Raw genomic sequence first — 21,321 nt, forward strand, 5'->3', positions numbered from 1 at the left:
CAAAGAACGCACATCAAACGTGTTAGAGGTTCACAATATCAGAGCTCTCCATATTCAGAAAATACTCCAGCTGAGTACAGGGAGGAAACCCCAAGTTACTGGGAAAGAAGGAAAATGTAAGGATCAGTAGTTATAAATGACCTGTGCAGTGAGGACAGTCCCAAATCTCAGGAACGCTTGTACTCCTTCATCCACAAGTCCAGATTTCTCAGCAGCAGTGTGACTGTCTACAGAACAACAACATCCAGTGTGTTCATCACTTCATTTACATTTCTTTAGGTAAAAACAGGAAACATTCGGCATTAGACTTTTGAGTAAGTTGTGCTGTGTGATTCATGATAATCAGATTTATGGTGAGACATAAACACCTTCAACAAAGTCAGACTCATAAATAATAATTTACCTGATTATCTACACACAGTTATACATTTTCTCACATTCTCTAAAGTCTCCAAAAGTCCAACGGACTTCAGTCTGTTCTTTTTGATCCTCCATCATCTGCTCCTCAACCATCTGCTTCTCCTTCCTCTCCACCTCTAAAAGTGTCAGATAGAGATGGGTTATATATAACATGTCCAATATTACAAGAAGAGTATCTGTTCTTGATGAAGACTGTTTGTTCAGGTGAAATAACAAGGCAGAACTTTCTCCAGACGCAGGTCAGAGTTTTGCTAAGATTTTCGTATCCTGGTCCAGGTGATTTACCAGAAGGCATACTTGCTAAGGCTATTTCTGTATCAGATATAAACTCATCCAATTGTAATGCTGTCCTCTTTTCATAGATTTTGGGTCTCTAATAGTCAGCAGATAAACTTATAGTGATTTATAACATTGGAAGAAACCCTGATCACAATTATCTACTCTTTGTATCACGATCATTTAAATTTCTGGTATACAGAATCTCTCCTACTGCAATTCACTTCATATATGTTTAAACTGAAGATATCCATGTTTACTCTTTTGCCATCACCAACATCTGATTCACCAATTTTGTACTCTTTACTCATTTTATATCTGTCTGTAGGCATCACTCTCACACCTACATGGTCAAATCACTTACACAAATGCACTCATTTAATAAATTCTGTATCAATCTGTGAACCTGTGTCACACACAAATGTCTCATTTAAATCTTTCAGTGATTCTACATTCTGATCCAGTTCTCTTTGCTGTGGGGTTTGGGTCTGTATGAATATAAAATAAAACATGTACAATAAAATAAACAATAAAACAAAGCTGCGTGTTTGATTTCTGCCTAATGAATATAACTTTCAATCTGATCATCTGATCATTTGAATTCAAAAGTTCAAGTATTTAAAAGCTGAGAATGAAATATGTTGAAGATGTTTTGCAGTCAGTACCGTATAATATTGTTAATGGTCCAAGTCCAGCCCAGTTGTGCACACAGAAGATCCAGGCTGAAGATGTAGTTCCAGGTAGCAGGGCAGAGATCATAACCATACCAGCTGTTCTCCAGGAACCTCAGACTGCTGTCTTCCAGAAAAGTCTTCAGGGTGCTGGTGATCATATTGTAGATGTTTCCTGGGGGCTCCTGGCAAAAAATACATCATTATTTATTACCCAGTGCAATAAAACACTGTTTAACTGACAGCATAGTTCAACATAAATGTACAAAGAATTTGTCCCACTAGAGTACACTGATACTTGGAAATCAAAAGTAGATTAAGAAGGCAGTAAAATAGATAAAAAAGTCCAGTTAAAAAAAAGATGCTTGATGACAGTTCTGGCCTGACAGTAATAAACATTGACACTGAGAGGAACACTAAAGATCAACAACTTACCTCATTCCAGTGCAGATAGTTGCTGAGTAAGTAAAATATCTTTCCCTTTGCTCTCCGGTTGCTCACTACATGAATTGATCGGCATAAAGAACATTCATGGGACAAAATACTCGGCCATGCTGTGATCATGACCATAATCACTTTGGGGGCTTCAAGAAAGTCTGCAAAGCAACAAAACAATAGGATGTAAATACACTATATAAAAAGAAATACATTGGAAAGATAAAGTCAACACACTCGTATGAAATTGCAGGTTTTTTTTAAAAGATGGAAATAACAACATAAATAATATAAATATGCAAACCAGTGATTCAGTCAGTAACCAAAACCATGTGGGAAAACACCATACTGACAGTGAAGCATAGTGGGTTTAACATAATGCTTTGGGGCTGCTGGTCAAAACGCTGAAAGAAAGCTGAGGAATTTCAATTTCAACATGTCAATGACCCAAAGCACACATCAAATTAAACAAAGACGTGGCTTCAGGAAAGAAGAATCAAAGTTCTGGAATGTTCCAGCCAGAGCCCAGACCTCAATTCGAGCTGTACACAGGAGAGCACCTTACAATTTGAAGGAACTTTTTTTTTTGCAAAGAAGAGTGGGATAAAATTCCCAAGTGTAGATTCGTTTTTTTGTTTATCTATCATCTTACCACATCTTTTTCATCCCCTCATCACATAATTCCACTTTCTGAGTAAATTTTCATCCTCATTTCAATCTCACAGAAATCATCTGAAATTTCATCTTCACATTCCACTTCATAATCTATCAGAAATCACAATGTTGATTTTTGACTCACTCTGTGGATGGATGTTCTTGTTGGCGTTGGGTTTTGGGTCTGAGCAGGGTTTTGAAGGCGAGATGGTTTCTACCTTCATGCCGTGACTTCGTCCCTGGGTGGTCTGAGAGGGACATAAGTACACAGTCCTGCTGCCCAGCATCCTGTCGTTCATCTCCAAGATAGAGATGGGTTATATATAACATTCAACATGCGCCCAATATTACAAGAAGAGTATCTGTTCTTGATGAAGACTGTTTGTTCAGGTGAACTAACACAAGGCAGAACTTTCTCCAGACAGCATGTCAGAGTTTTTGCTAAGATTTTCGTATCCTGGTCCAGGTGCTTTACCAGATGGCATACTTGCTAAGGCTATTTCTGTATCAGATATAAACTCATCCAATTGTAATGCTGTACCCACACTTATTGTAGGAATACATAGATTTTGAAAAAGGCCTCTAATGTTGAAGTGTCAGCAGATAAAGGAGCAGTATATAGTGATGCATAACCCTGGAAGAAACAGTTTAATATCTGGTATACAGAATCTCTCCTACTGCAAGTGTATGCTACTTACACGTGATGGAGTGGGGGATGATTTAGAACGGTGAAGGTTATTATTATATTATTATATTATTATATTATTATATTATTATATTATTATATTATTATATTATTATATTATTATATTATTATATTATTATATTATTATATTATTATATTATTATATTATTATATTATTATATTATTATATTATTATATTATTATATTATTATATTATTATATTATTATATTATTATATTATTATATTATTATATTATTATATTATTATATTATTATATTATTATATTATTATATTATTATATTATTATATTATTATATTATTATATTATTATATTATTATATTATTATATTATTATATTATTATATTATTATATTATTATATTATTATATTATTATATTATTATATTATTATATTATTATATTATTATATTATTATATTATTATATTATTATATTATTATATTATTATATTATTATATTATTATATTATTATATTATTATATTATTATATTATTATATTATTATATTATTATATTATTATATTATTATATTATTATATTATTATATTATTATATTATTATATTATTATATTATTATATTATTATATTATTATATTATTATATTATTATATTATTATATTATTATATTATTATATTATTATATTATTATATTATTATATTATTATATTATTATATTATTATATTATTATATTATTATATTATTATATTATTATATTATTATATTATTATATTATTATATTATTATATTATTATATTATTATATTATTATATTATTATATTATTATATTATTATATTATTATATTATTATATTATTATATTATTATATTATTATATTATTATATTATTATATTATTATATTATTATATTATTATATTATTATATTATTATATTATTATATTATTATATTATTATATTATTATATTATTATATTATTATATTATTATATTATTATATTATTATATTATTATATTATTATATTATTATATTATTATATTATTATATTATTATATTATTATATTATTATATTATTATATTATTATATTATTATATTATTATATTATTATATTATTATATTATTATATTATTATATTATTATATTATTATATTATTATATTATTATATTATTATATTATTATATTATTATATTATTATATTATTATATTATTATATTATTATATTATTATATTATTATATTATTATATTATTATATTATTATATTATTATATTATTATATTATTATATTATTATATTATTATATTATTATATTATTATATTATTATATTATTATATTATTATATTATTATATTATTATATTATTATATTATTATATTATTATATTATTATATTATTATATTATTATATTATTATATTATTATATTATTATATTATTATATTAATACTATTTTAATACAAAATTACCTTCAAATATCAATCTAGAAAAATGGAATCCTGTATGTACACAAAACAGACAAATGAATCTCATTTAAAATGCTTTCAGTGATTCTACATTCTGTTTATATGAAGTGTTTCCACAGTTTGCATGTTAATTGGCTGTATGGTACATTTATTCATTAGTTATTTATCCAGTTAATCTGTTAACCTTTTATAAAAAAAAAAAAAAAAAAAAAAAAAAAAAAAAAAAAAAAAAAAAAAAAAAAAAAAAAAAAAAAAAAAAAAAAAAAAAAAAAAAAAAAAAAAAAAAAAAAAAAAAAAAAAAAAAAAAAAAAAAAAAAAAAAAAAAAAAAAAAAAAAAAAAAAAAAAAAAAAAAAAAAAAAAAAAAAAAAAAAAAAAAAAAAAAAAAAAAAAAAAAAAAAAAAAAAAAAAAAAAAAAAAAAAAAAAAAAAAAAAAAAAAAAAAAAAAAAAAAAAAAAAAAAAAAAAAAAAAAAAAAAAAAAAAAAAAAAAAAAAAAAAAAAAAAAAAAAAAAAAAAAAAAAAAAAAAAAAAAAAAAAAAAAAAAAAAAAAAAAAAAAAAAAAAAAAAAAAAAAAAAAAAAAAAAAAAAAAAAAAAAAAAAAAAAAAAAAAAAAAAAAAAAAAAAAAAAAAAAAAAAAAAAAAAAAAAAAAAAAAAAAAAAAAAAAAAAAAAAAAAAAAAAAAAAAAAAAAAAAAAAAAAAAAAAAAAAAAAAAAAAAAAAAAAAAAAAAAAAAAAAAAAAAAAAAAAAAAAAAAAAAAAAAAAAAAAAAAAAAAAAAAAAAAAAAAAAAAAAAAAAAAAAAAAAAAAAAAAAAAAAAAAAAAAAAAAAAAAAAAAAAAAAAAAAAAAAAAAAAAAAAAAAAAAAAAAAAAAAAAAAAAAAAAAAAAAAAAAAAAAAAAAAAAAAAAAAAAAAAAAAAAAAAAAAAAAAAAAAAAAAAAAAAAAAAAAAAAAAAAAAAAAAAAAAAAAAAAAAAAAAAAAAAAAAAAAAAAAAAAAAAAAAAAAAAAAAAAAAAAAAAAAAAAAAAAAAAAAAAAAAAAAAAAAAAAAAAAAAAAAAAAAAAAAAAAAAAAAAAAAAAAAAAAAAAAAAAAAAAAAAAAAAAAAAAAAAAAAAAAAAAAAAAAAAAAAAAAAAAAAAAAAAAAAAAAAAAAAAAAAAAAAAAAAAAAAAAAAAAAAAAAAAAAAAAAAAAAAAAAAAAAAAAAAAAAAAAAAAAAAAAAAAAAAAAAAAAAAAAAAAAAAAAAAAAAAAAAAAAAAAAAAAAAAAAAAAAAAAAAAAAAAAAAAAAAAAAAAAAAAAAAAAAAAAAAAAAAAAAAAAAAAAAAAAAAAAAAAAAAAAAAAAAAAAAAAAAAAAAAAAAAAATCACAATGTATGATTTTTAACTATTTATTATTATATTATTATATTATTATATTATTATATTATTATATTATTATATTATTATATTATTATATTATTATATTATTATATTATTATATTATTATATTATTATATTATTATATTATTATATTATTATATTATTATATTATTATATTATTATATTATTATATTATTATATTATTATATTATTATATTATTATATTATTATATTATTATATTATTATATTATTATATTATTATATTATTATATTATTATATTATTATATTATTATATTATTATATTATTATATTATTATATTATTATATTATTATATTATTATATTATTATATTATTATATTATTATATTATTATATTATTATATTATTATATTATTATATTATTATATTATTATATTATTATATTATTATATTATTATATTATTATATTATTATATTATTATATTATTATATTATTATATTATTATATTATTATATTATTATATTATTATATTATTATATTATTATATTATTATATTATTATATTATTATATTATTATATTATTATATTATTATATTATTATATTATTATATTATTATATTATTATATTATTATATTATTATATTATTATATTATTATATTATTATATTATTATATTATTATATTATTATATTATTATATTATTATATTATTATATTATTATATTATTATATTATTATATTATTATATTATTATATTATTATATTATTATATTATTATATTATTATATTATTATATTATTATATTATTATATTATTATATTATTATATTATTATATTATTATATTATTATATTATTATATTATTATATTATTATATTATTATATTATTATATTATTATATTATTATATTATTATATTATTATATTATTATATTATTATATTATTATATTAATACTATTTTAATACAAAATTACCTTCAAATATCAATCTAGAAAAATGGAATCCTGTATGTACACAAAACAGACAAATGAATCTCATTTAAAATGCTTTCAGTGATTCTACATTCTGTTTATATGAAGTGTTTCCACAGTTTGCATGTTAATTGGCTGTATGGTACATTTATTCATTAGTTATTTATCCAGTTAATCTGTTAACCTTTTATAAAAAAAAAAACCAACAGATTTTCTCCTGCAAACCAAGAAAATGCTGCAAGTTTTTGTATCCAGATCTAACAGTAGAAAGCTCTGCCTCGTCTCCTGTAGCAGTTCACACCTGCTCTCATCATCCATCATGTAAATGGGAGACTCACCCAGGAGAAAAACACAGGCCTGAAACAAGAAATGACCTGAAATAGCAGCCAAGGTGAAGAAGTATCTCACCTGGGACACTGGAAAGCTGCAGCTCAGTTAACAGCACAGCGTGCATGCTGAGCAGCATCTTTTCTTTTGCAGTGAAGAATCACTTACACCCTGTTTGCTACCTTCATTTCCATTCAAAGGTGTTGCTTTGGATCATTACTGCAGCAGTCTTCTGAATGCAGGATTCCACGTTTCCATAAATACTAACCTGAAAAATCAAACTTAAACCGAGGCCAATCATCTCTAGAACCCCGACTCATTTCCCACAATAAACCCAACTGTCCTTAACCGAACTAATCTGATTGTCAGGAAGCCTTTTAAACATCTTTTACAGTTATATTAATAATATCATTTGCATGTTTGCAGGTCTTTAAAATGAAAAAATTGAAATAATCATGAATTAGAGTCTGAACTGAGCTTTTGTTTCATCAAAACACACAAGATCGATCATTCATATCTTGATTATTGCACATTTTTAAAAGCACTCTGTAACAACCAGCCAAAAATATGCCGAGCCAAGCGATTAGATCAGACATAAAAAATAGTATTTTAAATCAATTTTCAAGCGAAATGATTTGATAAAATAACTATGCTGTTACTTTTACTCAGCTCTTCTATTATTATCACTCAAGTAGTAAAAAATCTACTGCCCACTGGATCCTGTTTGGTCCAGATCTTCCAGTGGAGTCTGAATCTAGTGTGCAGCCAACAGCTCACCTGCTCACTAATAAAGTTGTTCACATCCACGGTTTCAGGAAGAAAATCAGCCCAGCTCAGTTTAGAGTCCCTCCATAAGGCCTCCACTTCCTTCTGGCTCTAAAGTGAAGAAAAACACAGCAATGACTTGAACAAAAAAGAACCTTTTTCAACTAGTATGACAAAACACTTTCCTTTTTTCAGTCATATTCTATAGAAGATCTCACAGCTCACCATGTGTTTGCAGAGAAGGTGCAATATTTCTGCAAATAATATGCCGGCTCTTGACACAGGAAGTAGTGGTTTGCTAAATTTACTGGAATTCACAAGAAATCAACAATTAAAATCTAAAAAGGAGGAATCTAAAAGAGATTCCTCCTTCCTGAAGCACAGGGTTAACGAGCTCTGCTATGTACTGCCATACATAAGGGGCAAATTTGCCACTGAAGGTCGGTTATCTCGATCGGCACTGTGCAGCCGCAGAAGAACAACGACCGCCGTGAACCAACATATACCAACAATAACGGACGGTGAGAGTGTGGAAGTGAGGGGTTCAAATAGGAGCTGGTGATGATGGTAAATGTGCTCGATTGAAGCCGGAGCTTCAGAGAAAGTGGAGGTTTGACAGCCGCCAAAGGGGCGTGGCAGGTGGTTTCCTGACAGTTAACAAACATGTATGTACATTTTATAGCATGCCTTCATCAAACAAATCGCGGCAACGCCATTGTGTTAAAAACCTCCAAAACACGTGCATGTACATTCTCATTTATTAACGCACATCATGTACATAAAGAAATTTCAAGCATGTTAATATATTGCCGGCATATTTTTTTTTGTTTATCTCGATCATCGGTTATCTCGATCGGCACTGTGCAGCCGCAGAAGAACAACGACCGCCGTGAACCAACATATACCAACAATAACGGACGGTGAGAGTGTGGAAGTGAGGGGTTCAAATAGGAGCTGGTGATGAGTGCTAAATCGCGATTGAAGCCGGAGCTTCAGAGAAAGTGGAGGTTTGACAGCCGCCAAAGGGGCGTGGCAGGTGGTTTCCTGACAGTTAACAAACATGTATGTACATTTTATAGCATGCCTTCATCAAACAAATCGCGGCAACGCCATTGTGTTAAAAACCTCCAAAACACGTGCATGTACATTCTCATTTATTAACGCACATCATGTACATAAAGAAATTTCAAGCATGTTAATATATTGCCGGCATATTTTTTTTTGTTTATCTCGATCATCGGTTATCTCGATCGGCACTGTGCAGCCGCAGAAGAACAACGACCGCCGTGAACCAACATATACCAACAATAACGGACGGTGAGAGTGTGGAAGTGAGGGGTTCAAATAGGAGCTGGTGATGATGGTAAATGTGCTCGATTGAAGCCGGAGCTTCAGAGAAAGTGGAGGTTTGACAGCCGCCAAAGGGGCGTGGCAGGTGGTTTCCTGACAGTTAACAAACATGTATGTACATTTTTATAGCATGCCTTCATCAAACAAATCGCGGCAACGCCATTGTGTTAAAAACCTCCAAAACACGTGCATGTACATTCTCATTTATTAACGCACATCATGTACATAAAGAAATTTCAAGCATGTTAATATATTGCCGGCATATTTTTTTTTGTTTATCTCGATCATCGGTTATCTCGCCGCTTTTTGGCATCCCCTAGGCCCTCGACATAACCGGGTTCCACTGTAGTATAAATCTGTATCTCCTCTAGAAAATAGTTTATAACATGTCACATCTAAATACCTTTGTCAGCTTCCTGCTCGTTCTCAGTCTGCGTGGAGGAGCACTTTTTCTCTGTAATGACAAACAATTTATTACAGTCAAAGCAAATACCTTCTACATCAACATCTACAGAAACTCAGAGATTTCAGTGTTACCTTTGTTCAACTCATTTCCCTGTTTGAAGAGTTTTTCCTGTTGAGGTTTAAAAACCAAAATAACATTTAGTTTTATTTAGTCACAATTCTGACTTCAGTTCAATGACGTCTGCGTCTGTAATCAAAAGAAAGTACCTCGATTAAGCAGATGCTTTTCTCAAGCTACTGATTGTGTACTTCAGGACTCGGATTTCCAGATTTTGTCTGGTGTTCACTTCTGTAAAATAATTTACAAAATGAAATGAAAAGGTGCTCAGATCACACTAATCACATTATATGCTCATTAAATAGAACTGAATCATGCAGTAATAATGAACTTGTACTTTCTTACACAATGAAGGCAGAAATATCAAAACTTTACACACCTTGAAGTGCCAGAAGCTGTTTTTCAACAATAACAAACAAATAACCAAATAAATAACAAATAACTAACAATAACAAACAAATAACCAAATAAATAACAAATAACAATACCAAACAAATAACTACAAGACTAGAACAATGTGATCAAATTTTTATTTCATGTTGTGCATGTCTTGTTGAGCACAAAATCCTCATTATCCACATTGAAATACACTATATGAACAAACAAAAAAATATACAGAAATCGAAGAGATAAATGTATTTACAAATAACCAAATAAATAACAAATAACTAACAATAACAAACAAATAACCAAATAAATAACAAATAACTAACAATAACAAACAAATAACCAAATAAATAACAAATAACTAACAATAACAAACAAATAACCAAATAAATAACAAATAACTAACAATAACAAACAAATAACCAAATAAATAACAAATAACTAACAATAACAAACAAATAACCAAATAAATAACAAATAACTAACAATAACAAACAAATAACCAAATAAATAACAAATAACTAACAATAACAAACAAATAACCAAATAAATAACAAATAACTAACAATAACAAACAAATAACCAAATAAATAACAAATAACTAACAATAACAAACAAATAACCAAATAAATAACAAATAACTAACAATAACAAACAAATAACCAAATAAATAACAAATAACTAACAATAACAAACAAATAACCAAATAAATAACAAATAACTAACAATAACAAACAAATAACCAAATAAATAACAAATAACAATACCAAACAAATAACTACAAGACTAGAACAATGTGATCAAATTTTTATTTCATGTTGTGCATGTCTTGTTGAGCACAAAATCCTCATTATCCACATTGAAATACACTATATGAACAAACAAAAAAAATATACAGAAATCGAAGAGATAAATGTATTTACAAATAACCAAATAAATAACAAATAACTAACAATAACAAACAAATAACCAAATAAATAACAAATAACTAACAATAACAAACAAATAACCAAATAAATAACAAATAACTAACAATAACAAACAAATAACCAAATAAATAACAAATAACAATACCAAACAAATAACTACAAGACTAGAACAATGTGATCAAATTTTTATTTCATGTTGTGCATGTCTTGTTGAGCACAAAATCCTCATTATCCACATTGAAATACACTATATGAACAAACAAAAAAAATATACAGAAATCGAAGAGATAAATGTATTTACAAATAACCAAAAAACTAGGACACTGATCACTGTGAATTTACACTGAATGCTTTTATAGTATCATCATCATAAACTTGTTTGATGCTGTAGCGACTTCTGTTTTCCTTAGATCTTTTTTCCATACATCCTGTCATTAATCCATCAAAGTAATCTGTCATTGTTTGTACTAAATGTTTTAACTGGTGGCTGTTGGAAATTGTGGCCATATTATTTGTAGCAATCAAGTATTTACTTCTGGCTTCAGTCTCAGCACAGTTACCAGGAGGTAACACAACTGGGAAGTTCCGGATCCCTAGAGTCATCTGGAAACACTGACATCACAACAGAGGCCACTTTGGGATGGCAGACATGAAGACAGGAAACAGCAGTCATGATCTTGTTGGCGATGTGACTTTCACAGGACAGAGACACTCCATAGTATCCACACCTGCCACTCTCACAGATGCACATGACGGTGGGAATCAGAGGATATTGACCACCTGAGTTGTGACAATTATCCAATAGATCAGGAAATATCTGCTTATGCACCACTGCAGCTGCATCGGTTGATGTGTTGTGGTCTGAGGGAAAAGACATCAGTGAAATATTGAGGGAAATAAAAGTCATTTCATTATTCTAACTAATTCTGTTTCAATGACCAGTTCCAGGAAGTAGAAGAAAAGTTTTGAGAGGAACATTTGAATGGCCCTGGGAAAGCTTCCATAGTACTCCTTAAAATCTCACTATCTTCAAAGATCTTCTCTGGTTCGTACAATTCTGAATGTATGTGAAGAACAGGATGCTTCATAAGAACAGGATGCTGTGGAGTATCTTGAGGAGAAATGAAAGAATAATATAAGGGCAGTGTGGGTGGGAGTTTGGGGATCTCTGTTGTGTAAGTGTGAGCTGATAGACACAGTTCTGTGTGATGGAGAATGAATGAAACCCAGTCAAAGATTCAGCACAATAAATAAGATGAATCTGGTACTGAATGATTTCTGGATGGTTTATTTTAACCCTCTACTGCACAGCGTTGCCCTCAGGCAACAAAAACAAATTCTTAAGCCCTAAATATAGTGCATGTCTCCTTACATTTTTGCAATCAACTAGAATAATCAAAAATTATCAAAGAACAATCCTATAAGGTCTGGGAGTCAGTATCTGGCATCATTTGAAGGCACGACTTCCTTTTCTGCCACATGGTCACTGGAGCACATGGTGTGAGGACAAGGTAAGATTATTTACTTTGGTAATCTTATTTCAAATTAAATTAACTGTAAATGAAAAATATATGTGCATGTATGAAGATATGGAGAAGCTTTTTGTCAAGGTCTAAAGATTTTTTGTTATTTTGCATGGTTAAAAAAATATGTTTTTCTTTTTGTTGCCTCAGGGCAACGTTGTGCGACGGGGTAGTTTTTAATGATGACAAAGTCTTTTGATGTCATCACATTATCACATGTATTTATGCACATTATAAATGTTGCTAAAAGGGCAAACGTTATAAAGCAAAAAAAGAAGGCAAAATATTTAAGCTATTACTGATATTTATATATTACTGATGATCTGTGAAACAATATTCCTTATTTGGTTTTAAAGTTAAAATAAAGCCCACATGTCAGGAGGCTTACCTTGTGTAGCACCACATCAGGTATGGATGGAAGCCCCTCTGGCTTCTGCATACAATCAGGCATGAACTGGATGCTCAAAAGAAAGTCTCTACTATATTGTATCCTCTTATTCTCCATCTCTGGCTCTAAGGAAGGAACAAGCGGGTTCGTATTTCAGCGGCTCGGCTTTCTGTGCTTCGATCTCATCTGCTGGTGTTTCTGCTGAAGCCAGATGCTCCACAATCACAAGAGACACACTGGAATTCTCGACTGTGGTTGAGACTGGCTCAAGGTCAAAGTCAGACTGCTGGAAAGCGAGCTCTGGCTTATCCTAACACACAAACACACCCAATTAATAATAAAACACCAGGATTACTGTGAATTTGTAGTGTAAATGTAGGTTTCACACATTCACCGAAGTGAACGACAGCATTTATATATTTATATATAGTTATTTAAAGAAATACTCCAGTGTTGCACCTGGCTTTGGTGTGACGGCTTGTGCAGGACCGGGCTCACATGAGTAACAAATAGTGGAAAAGGGAAATGGTAATACAGGTAAATATAAGGAGGAAGGCTGGTGAGCTATTAGCCAGAAGAATCTGCTTCCTCTATGAATGTGTGTGTGACTGTTACCTGCAGAGGCATAGGGACGGAAAAGACATTTCCCACTGGCAGAGTGGGCTTCCGACTCCTGCCAGCTTCTGAAATGATCTCCTCCGTGATGTCCTTGTTGTCCTGGTTAGGATCTCGGACAACGATCTTAATGGGAAATAAATAGCACATGATCAGAGATAAATAGGTTCATTACTCAGTAAATGAACCAGTACTGAAACAAAGAGTAAGCACACGCACCGTTTTCCTCTTCCTCTTGGTAGATGGATGTTGCTGCAGTGGAGGGACCATCGGGAATGGAGTCTGGTTGTCCACGGCCTGATCGTTATAGTAGAACATCCCTGCAGCCGACATTAATAAGAACAGTATCAGTTTCAATTAAAGACCAACATGTAAGCTGTGAGGATCATAACATTCTACAAGAAAACCAGCCTTTTTGTAAGGATGACTGGAAAGGCATGATGAACTTACCATTTGTTGGGGTAGTAGGTACAGGGAGTAGAGTGTATCCTGTATTGAATCCTGTGGGATGGACTGAGTACTGCTGAGGAGGCACCACATGTACTGGAGCACTGTAATAATAAGTCCAACGCCAAATCTTTCAATCGGACTGATTTTAATCGGAATGACAGGATCGCGGGGTACCTGCCCAGCGACACTGAGAACACGAGCACCAGGAAAACAGCGAGTGTGCACCTTACCTTTGGCTCCGGTAGCCGAACATGCCGGACGATGGAATCTCTAAGAATCACGGTATGGCGTTTGGTCTCGCGGAGAGGGGGCGAAGCGGTTCTCGGTCGAGATCTCGAAGGCCGGTGATGGTGGCGGGGGAGACATCCTCGACCGGGGCTTAGCTTGTGTCTTCCGCTGCTGCAGCATCCAGGGTCCGTGGTGCACTGGTGCCGGAGTGAACGATACCTGGGTGGGCCGCGTTGTAGGTGCGCTGGACCTGGGCAGAGAAACACGTGAAGTTGAGGTGCTGGGAGCGTTAGATTCAACCCAGGAATTTACCTGGGACGAGTGAGCGTCCGCCCGGGATGTTTCCAGCACCGCTTTTCCCTCCCGCAGCTGGGCATGCTTTACCTGTTTCTCCTCCATCTCCAACTTCACTATTTGCAACTCAAACGAGTTCTCACCTGTGCTCAAAGGCAGACACACAGCCGGCATAGTGCTTATAATAGCAGATAGAGTTAAGATACAGAGATGTGATACAGTGAGAGGGAATGAATATAGTCAACACTAGTGATAGTCGAGTTAACTAACTACAGGCACAAGTCAGGAAGACAAAAACAATTTAGGATTATTAAAAGAGGAAAAAAGGAGAGATAAATAGTAAAGTTTGTTTAAAATGCAGAGAGAAATACAAGTCAAACACAGGAAGCTACGTCACAGGAAGCCTGCAAGCAGAGAGTCTCCTTTCCACGTCATGACCTGCCCCCATCCTGCTGCCACCTAAAAAGAGAAATAACTAACAACAATCTGCACTTACTTTATCTTTAATAAGAGTTTACAGTAAATACATTTACAAATAAATACATAAATACAATATAAAAAGAATAAATTGGCAATTCACACAACAAACAAATTAAATACATTTTTCACTACAAAGTCATTTCTCTAAAAACAGACCTTTCTTGCTTTGTTTGATGAAAAGTCATCAATTACATCATCAATGCAAATCTGACCAGCACTTGTTTTGTTGATGTTTATGACAGCAAGGCTGCTGAGGTGCTCTTGTGACATGGTGGATCTCAGGTATGATTTCATTAGTTTCAGTTTTAAGTTTCAGCTTCTTTCTGCTTTAGCTACAGTCACTGGAAGTGTAAGACAAAGTCTCTGTGTGTGTGTGTGTGTGTGTGTGTGTGTGTGTGTGTGTGTGTGTGTGGTCATGGTATAAGGTGTTGATATTCAGTGCTGTGTAGAGGAAGATGAAGGTTGTTACACGGCTTGTATCTAAACAGTAGCCTTGTTTTAAATTATTTCCAGTAAAACTATAAAATATAGGTGCTGTCTGGGTCACATTATAAATGAAACACAAACAGTAAGAATAATTACATCTGGTCTTCCTGCACATAAATGTCTTTATTTAAACACTTCTTTATCATACAGTACTGTTTAATCTTCCACTTCATTTTAAAAAGTGTTCGATGTCCAGTAGATGGCAGTAATGTTCTACTAAACTTTAGCTCCCTCTAGCGGTATCACGATGAATTACACTGTACTACACTTTTAAAGTGAATTTTACATAAAATGTTGTTTTTTTTAATAAACCAAGTTAGAAACAAACATTACCAAATGAACCACTTCGAATTACAAATAACACAAATCCCCAAATTATACACAACTATATAGTCAAATATTGTTAAAAAGTTTCATGTGATTCAAAAAATTAAATGTTACAAAATCTCGGATCTCTGAAAACCCAGACATTATTACACTTAAAAACTTTTAGAATAGACTTTAAATCAGAATATTTAAGAATAAAATAATATTTTCCTCATCTGTGCTTCATGCAATCTTAAATAAAATTTTTTACTGTCCACTTTTTCTTTTCTTTTTTCATTTCTTGTAAACAAAGCTCAGTTAGCACGAGCTGTAAAGAGCTGCATTCCACTTCCTGCCAGGTGCGTCACAGTGCACGTCACGTCATGAGGTTGTTCACCATTCATGGCGAGATGTTCAGCTCTGCATAGATCACTTTCTAAATGTGTGAGACATCAGTGGAAAGATTTTGGGCCCTGGATAAAAGAATGTAAGGAAACAACACGCTGGGAACCGAACCTCAGACCCCACTGTAATGTAGAACACAGACACACTGTATGACATTAAATCAGTTCACATTTATTAACAACATCCCGACTTCCCAAGCCATGGCATAATGACACCAGACTCTTTCTCCAAATAATTATAGAGGATCCTCACATACACAAAGCTTCTGTGTCTAAACTGCAATTTGTACAACAGGTAAACTTCTTGGGGCATCTGATATCAGAACAATGTAAAACTTTGAAGAAGAAAAAAAAAAAGAGGCAGGCGGTGATTGAGGGGCAGTGATTGAATGCTCTCTGTAATGAAGAGACATTAGACGTGATTGAAATTCAAAATCTTTATTTCTTGAAATAAAACTTTAAATTAGAATTTATTATAAATTTAAGATGGTGAAACAACATGCACACTAAAGTAGATGAAACGTTCGAATTTCACCATCTTCCTCTATTCCTGAATCATTTTCCATCTCTTCAAGTTGCTTAAACAGATCCTCGAAGCTGTCGATGTCAAAGACTGGTACAGAATCCAGGAGCTCTGTGCTGTTGTGGGGGTCTTCAGAATGTACAAAGTTTTAGAGATAAATCACGATTATGATCTTTGTGACTCGGTCTGACGACAAAGGAAGCTGATTTGCGTAATGCATTTGATGACGGCTGGGGGAACGCGTTGTGTGCTGTTTTTCCTCCATGATTCCAAAGTCTTCAGAGCTGCTTCAGGGTTGCTGGGTGCCAGATCATGAATGGCATAGATGACTGAGAGCTGCACTTCCCATGGCATACCTGCACACAACATCAATACAAAATTAGGACTTGCTGAAGCACAAAACTAAAAATTTGAGAATAAAGATAAAGGTCGATAAAAACATCTTTAATTAATGCTTTAGAAATACCTTTTGAGAGTTGTTGTGTTATAAACTGATTAATGCTTTTTGCCAGAACTTGAAATGACATTGGCAGGTTCTCCTTAAGTCCTAGTTGACCAAGTCGCCCTGTTTGAGAAGGACAAAGACCACGAGTGAAAAGCTGAAGAATCCAGAAATAATGTGAGATGTTGCTCTGAAACAGGATTTACAGTAAACTTACCAAGTAGCCTGAAAACTGCTGCTACACAGACGTCTCGGAACGGTGTTTGCTCTGTTCTTGCTTGCCTCAGCCAAGTGTTCAGGATCAGCCAAAGATCCTTCCTAGTAAATAAAAAAGAGGAGAAATGGATATGTTGAGGGTCTTTGTGGTGGTTATGGAGCAGCCATTGTGGTTTTACGATCAATTATGAGTTTATACAAGAATGGGAACTTGCAATGTTTCAAACAACCACTAGAACTTTGACCCTTAATGGAAAAAGTCAGGAATAAGAACTAGGTCCTAAAGGTAATGATGCTTTATAATGTACTTTACACCACTGAGAAAGCCGGGGGCAGAGCACTGGGTCAGCCATGACTACAGCACCCCTGGAGCACAGAGAGTTAAGGGTCTTGCTCAAGGGCCTAAAAGTGGAACTTGGTGATCCTGGGGCTTGAACCCCCGACCTTCCGATCAGTAATCCAGAGCCTTCACCACTGAGCTACCACTTCCTAAAAAAAAGCCCTCTCATGGTGAAATACTTACAGCTAAAGTTACAGAATTCTCTCTGACTGTCTGAACACTGATCCTGGAAACTTCATTTATAAATGCAAAATAGAAATTTCCTCACAGAAACATCACTATATCAACAATTACCCAATTTTTCCCTGTGAGATCTTATTGTGTTAAAGATTAGATATAAAAATGGCGCCTAAATATCAACTTTGCGACCGAAATCCTCTCAGCGCTGATGTTATAGAAAAAAAATCGTCATTTCTGATCATTTGGATTCAAAAGTTCAAGTATTTAAAAGCTGAGAATGAAATATGTTGAAGATGTTTTGCAGTCAGTACCGTATAATATTGGTAATGGTCCAAGTCCAGCCCAGTTGTGCACACAGAAGATCCAGGCTGAAGATGTAGTTCCAGGTAGCAGGGCAGAGATCATAACCATACCAGCTGTTCTCCAGGAACCTCAGACTGCTGTCTTCCAGAAAAGACTTCAGGGTGCTGGTGATCATATTGTAGATGTTTCCTGGAGGCTCCTGGCAAAAAATACATCATTATTTAATACCCAGTGCAATAAAACACTGTTTAACTGACAGCATAGTTCAACATAAATGTACAAAGAATTTGTCCCACTAGAGTACACTGATACTTGGAAATCAAAAGTAGATTAAGAAGGCAGTAAAATAGATAAAAAAGTCCAGTTGAAAAAAAGATGCTTGATGACAGTTCTGGCCTGCCAGTAATAAACATTGACATTGAGAGGAACACTAAAGATCAACAACTTACCTCATCCCAGTGCAGATAGTTGCTGAGCAAGTAAAATATCTTTCCCTTTGCTTTCCGGTTGCTCACTACGTGAATCGATCGGCATAAAGAACTTTCATGGGACAAAATACTCGGCCATGCTGTGATCATGACCATAATCACTTTGGGGGCTTCAAGAAAGTCTGCAAAGCAACAAAACAATAGGACGTAAATACACTATATAAAAAGAAATACATTGGATAGATAAAGTCAACACACTCGTATGAAATTGCAGGTTTTTTAAATAAAAGATGGAAATAACAACATAAATAATATAAATATGCAAGCCAGTGATTCAGTCAGTAACCAAAACCATGTGGGAAAACACCATACTGACAGTGAAGCATAGTGGGTTTAACATAATGCTTTGGGGCTGCTGGTCAAAACGCTGAAAGAAAGCTGAAGAATTTCAATTTCAACATATCAATGACCCAAAGCACACATACAACAATTAAACAAAGACATGGCTTCAGAAAAGGATAATCAAAGTTCTAGAATGTTCCAGCCAGAGCCCAGACCTCAATTCGAGCTGTACACAGGAAAACACCTTACAATTTGAAGGAACTTTTTTTTGCAAAGAAGAGTGGGATAAAATTCCCAAGTGTAGATTCGTTTTTTGTTTGTTGTTAGATCACATTAAAGATTTTTTAGATCACACAATTGACTTCTCTGTATAAGTGTCTAGATAATTTTTAGTAGATAAGTAATGAAATATCAGTATAATCTCACCTTCTTTAAGGAGTCTGTAGGCGAGACCATGTGCTTTGTGAGAGTCTCCTCTCTGTTGACACACGCCTACATAAACCCTACAGAGAGACTGCAGGAGATCATGTCCCATAAACCCTCTCTCCACCTTGATCTTCTCCAAAATCTCAGACAGAAACGTCTCTGCTAAGGACTAAATAAGACGGAAGAAAATTTTTTTTGATATATACGGCTAGACTAGGAAAACTACTAGATATTGTATAAACCAAAACCTAGAGTCAGAATTTGCCAGGACCAGTGAATTATGGATCGACTTTAAAACATTTTAAACTCAAATCCACAGCTAAAGAATAAAGTGTTTAAATCGCATGCACACTAAATAAAACAGAAGATAAGAACTGACCTCGTTTACACAAAACTCAGAAATGACGTGTTTCTCTTCATCTCTCAGAACAGGAAGTTCACTTGTTCCTGTGAGAAGTGCATGAATCCTGTCTGTAGGTAAAGCAACAAAACAATAGGACGTAAATACACTATATAAAAGAAATACATTGGATAGATAAAGTCAACACACTCGTATGAAATTGCAGGTTTTTTAAATAAAAGATGGAAATAACAACATAAATAATATAAATATGCAAGCCAGTGATTCAGTCAGTAACCAAAACCATGTGGGAAAACACCATACTGACAGTGAAGCATAGTGGGTTTAACATAATGCTTTGGGGCTGCTGGTCAAAACGCTGAAAGAAAGCTGAAGAATTTCAATTTCAACATATCAATGACCCAAAGCACACATACAACAATTAAACAAAGACATGGCTTCAGAAAAGGATAATCAAAGTTCTAGAATGTTCCAGCCAGAGCCCAGACCTCAATTCGAGCTGTACACAGGAAAACACCTTACAATTTGAAGGAAATGTACAAATAGCTTTAGCACAAGTGTACAGTGGAACCCACTTATCTCGACCTCGGTGAACTCGCCAACCCTATTAAGTCAACATTTTTGAAGTGGAACCGCCAAATTCTCGCTTTGTCTTAGCATTTTTTAATCGGTTATGTTGATTTTTTTTATGTTGCCGCACCCTGATATCTCGAGCACAAGGGGGCAAATTTGCCACTGAACGTCGGTTATCTCGATCGGCACTGTGCAGCCGCAGAAGAACAACGACCGCCGTGAACCAACATATACCAACAATAACGGACGGTGAGAGTGTGGAAGTGAGGGGTTCAAATAGGAGCTGGTGATGAGTGCTAAATGTGCGCGATTGAAGCCGGGAGCTTCAGAGAAAGTGGAGGTTTGACAGCCGCCGAAGGGGGCGTGGCAGGTGGTTTCCTGACAGTTAACAAACATGTATGTACATTTTTATAGCATGCCTTCATCAAACAAATCGCGGCAACGCCATTGTGTTAAAAAACCTCCAAAAACACGTGCATGTACATTCCCATTTATTAACGCACATCATGTACATAAAGAAATTTCAAGCATGTTAATATATTGCCGGCATATATTTTTTTTTGTTTATCTCGATCATCGGTTATCTCGCCGCTTTTTTGGCATCCCCTAGGCCCTCGACATAACCGGGTTCCACTGTAGTATAAATCTGTATCTCCTCTAGAAAATAGTTTATAACATGTCACATCTAAATACCTTTGTCAGCTTCCTGCTCGTTCTCAGTCTGCGTGGAGGAGCACTTTTTCTCTGTAATGACAAACAATTTATTACAGTCAAAGCAAATACCTTCTACATCAACATCTACAGAAACTCAGAGAGATTTCAGTGTTACCTTTGTTCAACTCATTTCCCT

General features: G+C 31.8%; 2 protein-coding genes and 2 long non-coding RNA genes across 6 annotated transcripts; all 4 read right to left on the reverse strand.

Annotated features, from left to right (window-relative positions):
• Nucleotides 1-1,150: 1,150 nt before the first annotated feature.
• LOC124376857 lies at nt 1,151-10,021 on the reverse strand. The gene is made up of 4 exons (XR_006923917.1): nt 9,997-10,021; nt 9,862-9,898; nt 9,728-9,778; nt 1,151-1,184 (listed from the first exon to the last, which is right to left on the reverse strand). It is a non-coding gene; the product is annotated as an uncharacterized LOC124376857 (long non-coding RNA).
• LOC124376904 lies at nt 7,360-8,378 on the reverse strand. Its single transcript, XR_006923987.1, has 2 exons — nt 8,200-8,378; nt 7,360-8,085 (listed from the first exon to the last, which is right to left on the reverse strand). It is a non-coding gene; the product is annotated as an uncharacterized LOC124376904 (long non-coding RNA).
• A 1,476-nt stretch (nt 10,022-11,497) lies between the features above and the next one.
• Nucleotides 11,498-14,510, reverse strand: LOC124376833 (eukaryotic translation initiation factor 4 gamma 3-like). 3 transcript variants are annotated; one of them, XM_046836125.1, is made up of 6 exons: nt 14,370-14,510; nt 14,140-14,240; nt 13,909-14,009; nt 13,690-13,815; nt 13,075-13,384; nt 11,498-12,024 (listed from the first exon to the last, which is right to left on the reverse strand). In XM_046836125.1, the coding sequence occupies exons 1-5, from the start codon at nt 14,390-14,392 to the stop codon at nt 13,181-13,183; spliced, it is 555 nt and encodes a 184-aa protein (XP_046692081.1). In that variant the 5' UTR covers nt 14,393-14,510; the 3' UTR covers nt 11,498-12,024; nt 13,075-13,180. The 3 variants fall into 3 exon arrangements, with proteins under 3 accessions (XP_046692081.1, XP_046692083.1, XP_046692082.1); XM_046836126.1 differs by lacking the exon at nt 11,498-12,024 and adding an exon at nt 12,106-12,274; XM_046836127.1 differs by lacking the exon at nt 13,075-13,384.
• Nucleotides 14,511-16,895: 2,385 nt separating this feature from the next.
• LOC124376813 (little elongation complex subunit 1-like) lies at nt 16,896-19,957 on the reverse strand. Its single transcript, XM_046836096.1, has 7 exons — nt 19,917-19,957; nt 19,538-19,706; nt 18,791-18,951; nt 18,350-18,540; nt 17,520-17,620; nt 17,327-17,425; nt 16,896-17,216 (listed from the first exon to the last, which is right to left on the reverse strand). Exons 2-7 carry the CDS (start codon nt 19,644-19,646, stop codon nt 17,026-17,028), a joined length of 852 nt encoding a protein of 283 aa, XP_046692052.1. The 5' UTR covers nt 19,647-19,706; nt 19,917-19,957; the 3' UTR covers nt 16,896-17,025.
• Nucleotides 19,958-21,321: the final 1,364 nt, after the last annotated feature.

This window comes from Silurus meridionalis, chromosome 23, assembly GCF_014805685.1.
Source record: "Silurus meridionalis isolate SWU-2019-XX chromosome 23, ASM1480568v1, whole genome shotgun sequence".
Classification (NCBI taxonomy): domain Eukaryota; kingdom Metazoa; phylum Chordata; class Actinopteri; order Siluriformes; family Siluridae; genus Silurus; species Silurus meridionalis.

What these genes read in the sequence shown, in the direction of transcription:
- LOC124376833 (XM_046836125.1), bottom strand. Translation starts at nt 14,392, where the DNA reads ATGTTCGGCTACCGGAGCCAAAG. An exon ending in TTCGGCTACCGGAGCCAAAG is followed by an intron (nt 14,241 to 14,369) that starts GTAAGGTGCACA and finishes TTATTATTACAG; the next exon opens with TGCTCCAGTACATGTGGTGC. An exon ending in CCAAGAGGAAGAGGAAAACG is followed by an intron (nt 13,816 to 13,908) that starts GTGCGTGTGCTT and finishes TTTCCCATTAAG; the next exon opens with ATCGTTGTCCGAGATCCTAA.
- LOC124376813 (XM_046836096.1), bottom strand. Translation starts at nt 19,646, where the DNA reads ATGGGACATGATCTCCTGCAGTCTCTCTGTAGGGTTTATGTAGGCGTG. An exon ending in ACTATCTGCACTGGGATGAG is followed by an intron (nt 18,541 to 18,790) that starts GTAAGTTGTTGA and finishes ATTTTTTGCCAG; the next exon opens with GAGCCTCCAGGAAACATCTA. An exon ending in AACACAACAACTCTCAAAAG is followed by an intron (nt 17,217 to 17,326) that starts GTATTTCTAAAG and finishes TGTTGTGTGCAG; the next exon opens with GTATGCCATGGGAAGTGCAG.